We start from the raw sequence: 12,293 nt of genomic DNA on the forward strand, positions 1-12,293 counted from the left end.
CCCGAACCCCTTTGATTTGCGTATTTTCATCGTGTTTCTTGTTACTTTGCAGGGTTATTTTTTACAGTGTATCAATGTTGTAACGTTCTTAAAAAAATAACCCAAACTCTGGAGAAAAATTAATCCTGTCTAAATATTTTTGAATAGTTCAAAGTGAGCATGTTTCTGGGGCATTCATTTTTGTCATTTGTTGTTGGTCAGTGTAATCAATATTTGAAAAATAAATTGCAATCTTTTCAATGTTAACTCAGTTTACGGTACTAAAGAAAAAAAACTAAATTTTTCACTGAGTTAAATTTCTAGATGTTTTTTTCCACAAAACCCTTTATTTGAGTCCTACGTCAACCAAAAGAATCGCACCACTGCGAAACAACCCCCGGCACTCATAAGAACAACAGACGCATAAAACTGACCACAGAAATTGCCAGCTTTATTTCCCAAGCTCTTTCGCGTACTACAATATACATAGCATAGCATGGCATGGTGGCCATTATCATTACTAGCATGTTGCATTCGAGTGCTTCGTCCTGGAAATGGAACCAAGTTGAACAAACCCCTCCTTCCGTCGTTGGTCGTCCTTTCCTTCCTTCCTCTAAGTGGAAATTCTGCCAAGACTAGACTGGACGCTCGTGTCTTCCACACGATAAATTACCGGTTTGTCAGCAGCCAAACACACTCTCACCAAACCGGTCACACATACACAAATTCACACACACACACAACTGCCTCGAGAGCCGAATTAGCAGGATATCATTTACGGTGCTTTACGGCTGTTCGTGCCAACAAAACGTCGACAACCGAGTCCGAAAAGCTCGGTACACATACATCATTTCGGAATGCCGGATTTGCTCCGACTTGCTTGCTGTTGCTGCTGCTGCCAGGACGAATTTACATTTTATGAGCATCAATCTCGAGAGCTACAACGAACGAGCCAAGATGCAGACGAGCGGAATCCGTCGCTGTAGAACGTGTTCGTCGTTTACGATGGTCACAGATAGAATTGTCAAAAAATTGTTTGTTCTGAATTTATTTTAATATGCTTACAAAACATGGGTATTATTTATAAAAATATAAAATTTTAATCCCTTAGTTATTTAAAAAATTTCTTAATTGAAAATTGGGCTTATAAACTGACTGACAAGCGGAGTAGGGCAACTCAGAAACGACTTAATGAGCATTGAGCAACCAATCGTTACCTTCTTTTCAATCATATTCGCTCACGATTTGTAGTTGGACTACGGTTCAGCGATTCAATCGGCACTTAGTCATGTGAGTGATAATTGCTCATTGAACCGGATATTATATTCTTTGAAATAATTAGGCTTTTTTATAAATCGTTTTATTGAAAATATCGCTTATCAACTGTGTAATTTTTCATCAACTTTTATTTTATTTTGACAAGTGCTTCTAACGAGATTCACATACTCGCCCACCACCGCCAGAATCAGCATCCAAAATCGGCGTGCATAAATTTGAATCGGATTAGGACGAATTAGGTGCACGTCGGGGGAGTATTCCGTTGTCAAGGACGTTTCCAGCTTTATGGTTACGAGAAGGTAAAGTTCTGCGCCAGGGACAAGACAGACGAATGGATCCCAGGAATGTGCATGGGAATGAATTCCGTCCGAGGGACCACGTTTACAGATTTCTTGTTTTATGTTTATGTTAATTGAATTAGACGAGGAAGGATGTTGGATTGCCTTTGTTTGGGTGTGGTGATTTAGTTTGATGGGTCAATAGTTCAGAGGGAAAATTAATGTGTTTGACCAATTACCAATTGATTTATTTGTGTAATTAATGTAATTAATCAGGAAATTGGCAAGGTATGGAATGTGAAACCAGCGAAATAAAATTTTATTTACATTTTCAAACATCAAGAACAATCTGGCCGATTTATAAAAAATGTGGAACAGTGAAAACTCTTTTTACGCGATGCGTTACGTTTTTCTAATTTGTCGATTTCTCTGGAACGAATCAACATTTTTGCAATCTTTTAAAAGCAATTTGTAGGTTTTGTTCAGATCTACAAAACGCTATTTGAAGCTTGCAAAAATATTGTATGATTCAAGAGAAATCTACGAAACAAAAAGCGTAACGCCACCGCGTAAAAAAAAGGTTTCTCTGTATCTGGCAAAACATATTTTTTTTTCAATTTTGAAATAATACAGTGGACTCTCTCGTTGTCGATATTGAAGGGACCGTCGAGAGCGGGGGTTATCAAATTATAGAATGAAAAATCAAAGTAATCTATTTGAAGGGACTGAAAAAATAATTGACAGCTGGAGCAATATTGATATCGAGAAGATCGACAGCCAGAGAGTCCACTGTAGTTTGGTTTTTAAAAGTTTTCAAAGTATTTTTTTCGAAGAGACCAGAAAAATCGCTCCCGAAATTCTTCAAGAAAATCAATCTGCTGATGATGTTTTGTGAATTTCCTTGTCAGCACCAATTAAAAATATTTATTTCACTTTGTTTACCACATTGCCCATCTACAAAATGTGACAGGTCGTTTTCGACGTGTGACGTTACACTTGCAAGTTTAGTAGTGAATAAGATGTTCCGCCGAATAATCAAGAAGATGATTTTTTTAAATTCCTTTTACCGATCTTCCGTGCGCGAGAGAGGAGAGCCATGCTCCCTTCGGATTTTTTCTCTTGATGAACGTCCAATGATTTTCTTTTGATGATGATTATTCCATCGCTGCTGATGATTAACTTATTGAAATTTAAAAAAGGATCATTGGTTTCAGGGAAAAAACTTGAAAAACTTCAATTATATTGTTTCATAATACTTGCAGAACGAATATCCTCAATGGTTTTTAGAAGATTTCAAAGGAAATTTTCTAAGCTGTTACACGGTAAAAAAAAAGTGTTCCGGAAATAATGCAAATCGTACCATGAAAACGTGAATATCGCGATTTTTGCTTTACGAATTTTTGAACAATGAAAATTGGGCACGAATTGTCAATAAATATACTTGACTTCCCATAACCGATTTTACTCGTAAGTGAATAATGTTCATGATTTCATGAAATGGATGCATGCAGTCGTGAAAACTATTCACGATTTTATGAATAAAATTAATGAAATCATGAAAGGTATCACGAAATCATGTACAAAATTATTCACGAATTAATGAATCGAAAATCATGATTTCTCGCACAATTTTTTTCCGCGTTAAAAAAAATGTTTTCAGAATAGGGCACAGCACTATAAAAAAAACGTTACTTACTCCACCTTTAACTGGTTGGGGACCATCCATAAACCACGTGGACACTTTTTTTGAAATTGTCTTCTTCACATATATACGTAAAGTAATTTTGTCTGAAACAGAAATTTCCCCCGACATTTTGTCAATCAAATTCAGATACCGCTATTGGCAACCCTCTACTCAGCTCATTCTTCGCGATCAGACTCAGCCATTTGAGGTTATGTTAAAAATCACCATTTTTTGGTGTCTTCTAAATATTTTTTTTTTCGTTATCACTTTCCAACAATTAAACGAAACTTTAAAATTTTCAATACTAAGCTGTGGGATCCGAAACTGGACCAAGTAAATTTTTAAACCCAAAAAAAAAAACAAGTACATATTGTTTATCAACATCCCCACACACGCACATACATTTTCTCAAAATTTGATTCTGAGTCAATAAGTATAAATGAAGGTGGGTCTAGGAGGTCAAATTAAAAAGTTATTTTTTTTTTAAAATGATGTTTTGTTTCTCAAATTGGAACTTGAAGTGGCTATAAATCGAAAATGATGCATTTAAAAAAAATGTAATGTAATTATCGATTGCAAATTCAAATTTTCTGCATAATACTGGTTTTTTTTTTAAAAATGCCTGTTTTGGAGATAATATAAAAAAATAAGAATCTAAAAATATGGATTTTAGCAATTTAACTTTAAGTGATAAAAATGAAAATAATGTGTATATTTGAGAGTGTAGCTTTTTTGTTCCAAATAGTACTAAATAATACCTAAAATTTTGCTAAAGATACTAAATTGATCAGAAAATTATTTTCCAAGATACACATTTTCGAAAAAAATTGATAAAAATGAAATTAAATTATGAAATTCACTGATTTCAGAAGAATTGCTCTTATATCATAATGTTGCGAAAAAAATCTATCTTTATCATTATTTCAAGAATTATTTGGTATAGGGCGATTTTAATCAGATTATGAAATCTTTTAAATCTTAATCTTTAAGTTTTTTTTCTATACTTTAAATGATAAACTAACAATCAATTTGCATAAATCGAGATTTCCAAAAATAATCTCCAAAATCAATCAAAATCTCGAAAATCAATCAAAATCCACATAAAGCTCACACGTGCCACAATGTTTGTTTATTTCCCCCTCCAGTTGATCTGATCCGTTTTTGCTAAACACTATTTACATCGTCTACATTTGATTGCCAGGTTTGAGCACCCACTAATATTCACTAAACGCTCTCGATAGAATTTATCTGATGATACCAGAAGCACTATAAAACTCGCTCGAAATAAGCTGGCAGATCACAGTTCAACAGTTTGTTGAATTTAATTTTAGCAGCACAGCTTTGACTTGGAAAGAAAAATGACCAAGTTTTCCCTAGTTTTGGTGGTCTTGGGTTCGCTCATGTTGGCGGTAAGCTAAAAAATTCTAGAAGTTTAAATTTTTGTGACTCATGGACAAATTTCATTAGAACTCCGCGTCTGCGGCGCCCAATGCAGTCCGGGAGGCATTCGTGGAAGAGATGAAGAACGTGTTTTTGGGAGTGGCCGAGATTGCTCAGAAGGCGAAGAATGGTGCCAGTGCTCGTGACTTGTATGAAGGTGAGGACTTCTAAGTATTTTTCTTAGAATTAAACAAAATACGAATAATTGATTCCAGAAATCAAGGAAAAAGCTAGAAACACCTTGAACAACTTGGCCAACAAGTTTGGCGGAGGTGGTGGTGGTGGTGGTCGTCGCTCGAAGCGTGCCGTCCACTCCAGCGTCACCGTGACCAAGTTCAACCAAACCAACTACCAGAAGCTGGAGATCAAGAAAAGCTCGGATCAGGATCACGAGAAGCTTCAGGAAGCTGCCTGTCTGATTCAGGATAACGAAGTGTACTGGCTGGAGCTTGTTACGAGTGCGCTGATCCAGGTCATGCAGGAGATGAAGCGCGTCCTGGAGGGCAAGAAGATTGGCGTTCAGATGACCAAGGAAGCCTACGAGCAGTCCAAACAGGCGTACGAAAAGTCCAAGCTGAGACACTGAAAACGCGTCGCGTCAACAGTTGATGACATTGGTTGACAAAGTGAATAAATTTGCTCCGTAGAAACTAGAACCCGTCTGCGCCCTGTCGTTAATTTTCTAATTATCACCACCCCGAAAGTTGTGAAAATTCCACGAAAAGTTGTCAATGCTGCTGACGAGCAGGGTGACAAACTTGTCAGCGTCGCTCGTCAAAACTCTTTGACTTTGGTTGATGATGAACTGTGGATAGGAAAATCATAAATCATTTGAATATACTCTGGAGTGGGAGTTTGCTAAACAAGCTAGTGCCACAAATTGTGCTGTCTTGTGGAAAACCTCACCGTGATTATTTTTCTTCTCTTGCGGGCTCGCCATCAATCTGTCTAACAATGATGGCTAAAGGATGCTTCTTGGAAAACTTGAACCATGTTTTGAATTTTTTAATTGATAGGTTAATCACAAACAGTGTTGTAAATGAGTAATAGAATAAACTATCATTTGATAATTCCTCCACCAAAATATCAGAAGGCACAGCGACCTTCACTATAGCTTGTGAGTTCCCTTCTTTTATCTCGTGATAGCCATCATAAGCCCTCTTGCTATCACTCCTTCGTTCACAAACACTCGCCCAAGATTCTTGCGTTTTCTCAGAAAACCGCAATGAAAGAACTCGAGAAGGAGATTGGGAATCGACCACGCATTTTGTCCCGTTAAACTGCGTTGTCAAATTTTGTTTTGTGGCGGCTTTTGTGGCTACGCTCTATTGAGGTGAGATACATAGTTGTGAATGAGAATGAGAGAGAAAAAGAGAATGTCACAAGGGTTTGGGTAAACACGAAATAGAGATCGGCAATTCTATTTGCTGAGAATTTCATGCCGGAAAGAAGGGCAGTAAACTTCGGGTATGATAATTGTAGTCGCTGGGAACAGAATGTTTGTTATTTTTACAACCCTGATCACAAATCAAATCATTTCTCTCGATTCACGGAAAAAAAAGAATCTTTTTAATTTCATCGACATTTTATGACAAAATTTTAAATTTCTTTTTAAATTATAAATAGTTTTGTTTAACTTTTTATTAAAAAACAAAAATACTCAAATAAAACAAATTTTGCTATCCTTTTATCAAGCATCTTTCCATAGTTTGGGTTGAATTGATAATCACTCTGATTTTTCCAAGAAGTTTTTGAATCATCATATTGAATTCCTGTTTTTTATTCGAGTTTTTTTTGAAGATAAAGCATGCAGCAGAGCAATCAAAAGATGTTGTTAAAATAACTGTTAAAAATTGTAGCTCAACGCCAATTGTTCAAATAATCTGTTGGACTCTTTTCCAAAATTTGATTTTGAATTCTTAATTGGTTGAATATATATTTCGATAAATAAACGAAAATACTCTTCTTCAATAAAAATTTAATTAATTGTAGTGTAAAACCATATAAAATAAAGTTTCCCAAAATACGGTGAAAATGAAGTTTTTAAAATATCTCAAATTTTGTATGACATTTTCAAATTTAAGTTGTAATTTTGAAAGTACATGTTTCAATAATGAATATTTATCTGTAAAAAAATTCTCATATAATGATAATCGGTTTGAAAATATATATTTTTTTGCAATTCCGTCGTGAAACTACTTACTTTTCCTGTCATTCTTGAACGACGAAATAGCCTACTTTTCTGTACCAAAAATAACAGAATCGAATAGCAACACTTTTCAAAATAAATGCTGAAAAGTTCTACTTTTCAGCACTGAAATGGGTGCTGAAAAGTTGAACTTTTCAGCACTTGTTTCGAAAAGTAACACTTTTCAACATTTTTTTGATTAAAACGATTCATTGACAAAATACATGAAAATTTAACTTAAAATTTCACTCAATGGGTGTTTTTCGGAATTGCAAAAAATGTTGTATGGAACTCGTTGCAAAACTTGTTTTTTTCAGCACTCTTCGTATTTATCCAACTCGGTGAACCTCGTTGGATAAATGTACGACTCGTGCTGAAAAAATCCTCTTTTTGCAACTTGTTGCATAAACTACTATAAGAACATTCATAAATCCGCCAAGCAAGAATTAAGTATCTTTTACAACGGACAGTCCATTTTGCCTTCCCTTCAGCATAATAATAGCTTTATGTTTCGCTCTTAGAATTTATCAAAGTAATCTAATATTAAACTAAAAAAGACGGTATATTGAAAGGAATTGAAACTTGCAAGGAATGACTGATTTAACTATTTAATACTTATTTTAAGACACATGAATTGAAATAATTTATAGTTTTATTGTTGTTTCGTGTTTTAATCAAAATTAAATGTTTTGTTTTGCATCAAACAGTGTAAACATTTTATCCTGCCAAATTCGTACCTTCCAGACAAAAACGAAAACCAATCGTACACTTAAACCAAATCATTGCACACATCCCTATCCAATCCGATTAATTTTGATTGCGGGGTTGTCGTAATCAACGTTGAGTTTCTGAACAATTATTCCAAATCAACCAACTATAAAAATCAGCTGCACTCTGTGGAATACTCATCAGTTTATTTCCGCAAGTGTCAGAGCATCAGAAGAACACAATGTCCAAGCTTTTCTGCGTTACGTTGTTTTTGGGATCATTCCTGTTTGCAGTTACAATTGCAAATCAGCTGGATTTCATGAAGTTATCCAATCTGGTATCGCTTTCAAACAATGGATCAAGAGTGCGAGACTTAATAAAGGGTTAGTTCGTTTCGTAACTGTTCTACGTTTTTAATAATTCGTGTACTCTTCCTAAAGAAACCACGGACAAGGCGGAAATCCACCGTCAAAAACGATCGGTGAACGCCAGCGTCAAAGTCACCAAGATGAATCAAACCGACTACCAACAGCTGGAGATTCAGGGAAGTACGGACCAGGATCCGAGGAAGATGAAGGCTCGTGCTTGTCTGGTTCAGGACAACGAGGTGTACTGGCTGGAGCTCGTGTCGAGTGCGTTGGTCCAGATCATGCAGGAGATGAAGCACGTCCTGGAGGGAAAGAAGGTGGCAATGAAGATGACCAAGGGAGCTTACGAGGAGTCCAAAGAAGCTTCCGAGAAAGCCAGAATGAGGCATTGATTTGCTGTTTGAGAAATCTTTGACGATAGATTTGGTGTTGGGAATTAAATAAATTTAAAAAAAATCATTAGTGTACACATTTTAAGAGAGCTCTTCCCTCAAATGATAACCATGACGATGAGGATCTATATTCAGATGAGGCCGTGAAAGTTGCGTGGGCGAGTGTGATAAACTTTCACGCCGTTTGCTGTTCAATCCGTCGTTGTGGCCGTACGGTAGATGTTGTGGAAAAAGATCTACCTATGGGAGGGAAGAGAAAAACTAACCATGAATGAAAGTGTTTTTCTTGAAATTCATGAAGGTGGGGAGAAAAAATCGTACATGCATGGCGAGTGATAGCACAACTAAAATATACATTCATTGTATGATCAACAAGTGTCAGTGAAGTCTATTTATAGGAATTTAACCCGTTTTATACATGCTTTGGAGTTTTTTTTTGCGGTTTCCTAGAGGATATAATTAAACGTTTTGTTGCTATTTTAGGAATGCGCTCTGATTTGTTTGATTAAGACTATGAATCACGGAAAATGTAAACAGCTTTGAAACTTTGTTGTCATTTTGCTAATAAGCAAACTTGTCACTATTTCTGGGAAGGTTATTAATAATTTTCGATATCGACATCGTGGAAATGAAACAATTTGTTTGGTAACCCACGAGCGTTTCCTATTGCATCGAATTCGTTTCAGACTACATTTTATAGTCTGAGGGTTCATATGGGAGGATCATTTTAGACTTCCTAGTAAGTAATTATGTTGATTATAAACAATGTATTACTTCGTAGTTGCTACATAATACATGGGGAACAGCATGTAATACCATCGGGCACCTATTGTTGGCATATCAGTACTTTAGAGTTAAAAAAGCATGATGGGAACTAAGCAAGTGTAAATCGTCAAAGTTGATGGAAATAGAATCATAAATGGGTAATTCTCCGCCAACTCACACAGCAGTTGCCCCGACCCCTTTTCAATTTGCGTGAAACTTTGTCTTAAGGGGTAACTTTTGTCCCTGATCACGAATTCGATGTCCGTTTTTTGATATCTCGTGACGGAGGGGCAGTACGACCTTGATTGGTGCGCTGGAAGTGGGGACGCGAAGTCGTGATTATTCAGGTTAATTTTTTGGTGTGCTTTTGTGTCGCTATTCGTGTGGGGTAAGTGATTGTGGTAATCGAATAATAGCATCATTGGTGCGCTGGAAGTGGGGACGCGAAGTCGTGATTATTCAGGTTAATTTTTTGGTGTGCTTTTGTGTCGCTATTCGTGTGGGGTGAGTGATTGTGGTAATCGAATAATAGCATCATTGGTGCGCTGGAAGTGGGGACGCGAAGTCGTGATTATTCAGGTTAATTTTTTGGTGTGCTTTTGTGTCGCTATTCGTGTGGGGTGAGTGATTGTGGTAATCGAATAATAGCATGACTTACTGAATAGTTTGTGTCTTGAGCGTAATTTTCGTTGAGTAATTGGTGTTTTTGCGATTTTTTTTGTGATCTTAATTAATTGTTTTGTGATTTTCAAAGCCCTTCCTATATCATCGTTGATTGGAAGGCACGGCGTCGGGTAAATTGTGTATATTTTTACGAATAAGGTTTTATTTTTTATGGTGAAAAAGCCATTTCTATATAATGATCGAAAGACGCACTGACATTTTGGATTAATTAATAGTGGAGTGAAATAATTGTGTGTGAGTGACTTTGTTTGTTAACCAGAAAGACCTTCCCATAGCATCGTTGCTCGGAAGGCTCGCCGACGGGTTTGTTATGAAAGTCCTCCCCATAGCATCGTAGCTCGGGAGGCATCGAAAAGCCAATACCTTATCCTACTAACCCAAAAAAATAATAATCATGTGATGCTTGAAGGAGATGCTGTGGATTCAACGGTCTCAAGCGGTATCAACAAGTATATAGCGAAAACTGTGTGCTTGATGAGTCTGCAACTTCAACTATCGGACTAACATTCCTCCCTTTCGTTGAACTGCAGGCTTCTTGGGAGGGCGCCGGTATTGACTTATAAAGTAGGGATCTTCAGAGGTTAAACAGTGAACGGATGGTTGGCTCCCACTGATCATTTTTGATTCATTGTTTAACTTCAGCTGATCCGTCAATAACGGAGTAGCAGCTCATTGGCAGTCAACCATGCTCATGCTCATGCTCATGCTCATGCTCATGCTCTCGTGACGGAGGGGCAGTACGACCTCTTCAATTTTTGAACATGCGAAAAAAGAGGTGTTTTTCGAAAATTTGCTGCCGTTGCGGTGATGAGATAGAAATTTGGTATCAAAGGGACTTTTATGTGAGATTAGACGCCCGATTTGATGGCGTACTCAAAATTCCGAAAAAACGTATTTTTCATCGAAAAAAAAACACTGAAAAAGTTTTAAAAACTCTGCCATTTTCCGTTACTCAACTGTAAATTTTTTTGGAACATGTCATTTTATGGGAAATTCAATGTTCTTTTCGAATCTACATTGACCCAGAAGGGTCATTTTTTCATTTCGAATAAAAGTTAGAAAGAACGCGAAATTTTAAAATGAAAAATTTTGTTCTAAATGAAAAAATGACCCTTATGGGTCAAAGTAGATTCGAAAAGTACATTAAATTTCCCTTAAAATGAAATGTTCCAAAAAATTTTACAGTCAAGTAACGGAAAATGGCTGAATTTTTAAAACTTTTTTAGTGTTTTTTTCGATGAAAAATACGTTTTTTTCGGAAGTCTGAGTACGCCATCAAATCGGGCTTCTAATTTTACATAAAAGTCCCTTTGACACCAAATTTCTATCTCATCACCGTTTCAGGCTGCAAATTATTGAAAAACACCTCTTTTTCACATGCTCAAAAATGGGTGTATCCCATTTGGCATAAAGCCATTTGGCATAATGCCGTTTGGCATAACGCCGTTTGGCATAATGCCGTTTGGCATAATGGACGTTTGGCATAACGGTCATTTGGCATAATGGCCATTTGGCATAATGGTCATTTGGCATAATGATATTAAATTTTCAAAACTATTTCAATTCCATAGACTGGCATCAATCGGCACTACAGTTTGAATAAGGAGAGGAGTTTTTAGTACATTTTAAAACTTGACATTTAGAAAACGATGCACTTTTCTGAATGTTACAAAATTTATAACGGAAAAAAACGGAATCGACGTAACACCTTATAATGTGGCCCTCCTAAACCTTGCGGTTTCGTCAACGGATCCACAGGCGTGTATCGTTATTTTTGCGACAAGACTCCGCCTCCCGGGTCTCCTAAGTGTGAAGGTATGGCACGGGGAGAGGGCACATTTATAACACCACCGCTGAAAATTTCAACTTTTTCTTCAAGCTCGTCTGGTAGCTTGCTTGGGTTACATGAGAGTCGCCCGTCTCAATCTTTTCTGCAGTAGCAGCATGTGCTGCCAGAAGAGCTTAAAGAAAAAGTTGAAGTGTTATACACCGTGTTATACATTCTGTACCATTCTTAATATTTGACGAATCTTTTCGCACTTTTCGGTTCCCTGGTTGTTCCTGGGTTGTTCCCTAAAACATGAACTATGAGCTCGTGAGGTTGATGAAAAATTTAAAAATCATTAAGGGACTCAAAACTCAAAACCAAAACGCACCGATTATACGGGTTTAAATCCCATCTAAATTTTAAAGTCAAAGCGCCAGGTCCTGTCACAACCAATCAAGCTCATATTTTGGATTCGGGGTTAGTACATCCAGGGGATCATGTCCGCAAAATTTACTTATTTTGTTACATCCTACCAACATATACTCATTAACATTACAAGGTGAATATTAACAAGTGGCGCTACTTCCATTCAAATATACACAAAAGTGAGATTTTTATTTGAAATGTTAAGCATTCCACTTTGCATATACGTAGGGACATATTAATTCACCGTCTTCAGCTTTGGATCTAACCCAAAAAAGCTGCGGGTCATTTGTTTGAACTCTCAACTGCTGACTCAAGGTTTATATTTCCTTTAAAGA

The 12,293-nt window shown here is 36.6% G+C and overlaps 2 protein-coding genes across 2 annotated transcripts; both read left to right on the top strand.

Annotated features, from left to right (window-relative positions):
* Positions 1-4,529: 4,529 nt before the first annotated feature.
* LOC120417242 (uncharacterized) lies at positions 4,530-5,315 on the top strand. Its single transcript, XM_039579202.2, has 3 exons — positions 4,530-4,628; positions 4,687-4,816; positions 4,875-5,315. Exons 1-3 carry the CDS (start codon positions 4,578-4,580, stop codon positions 5,243-5,245), a joined length of 552 nt encoding a protein of 183 aa, XP_039435136.1. The 5' UTR covers positions 4,530-4,577; the 3' UTR covers positions 5,246-5,315.
* Positions 5,316-7,745: 2,430 nt separating this feature from the next.
* On the top strand, positions 7,746-8,470 carry LOC120417244 (uncharacterized). Its single transcript, XM_039579204.2, has 2 exons — positions 7,746-7,938; positions 7,996-8,470. Exons 1-2 carry the CDS (start codon positions 7,797-7,799, stop codon positions 8,313-8,315), a joined length of 462 nt encoding a protein of 153 aa, XP_039435138.1. The 5' UTR covers positions 7,746-7,796; the 3' UTR covers positions 8,316-8,470.
* The last annotated feature ends 3,823 nt before the right edge of the window (positions 8,471-12,293 follow it).

The sequence above is a fragment of the Culex pipiens genome, chromosome 2, assembly GCF_016801865.2.
Source record: "Culex pipiens pallens isolate TS chromosome 2, TS_CPP_V2, whole genome shotgun sequence".
NCBI classification, from domain to species: Eukaryota; Metazoa; Arthropoda; class Insecta; order Diptera; family Culicidae; genus Culex; species Culex pipiens.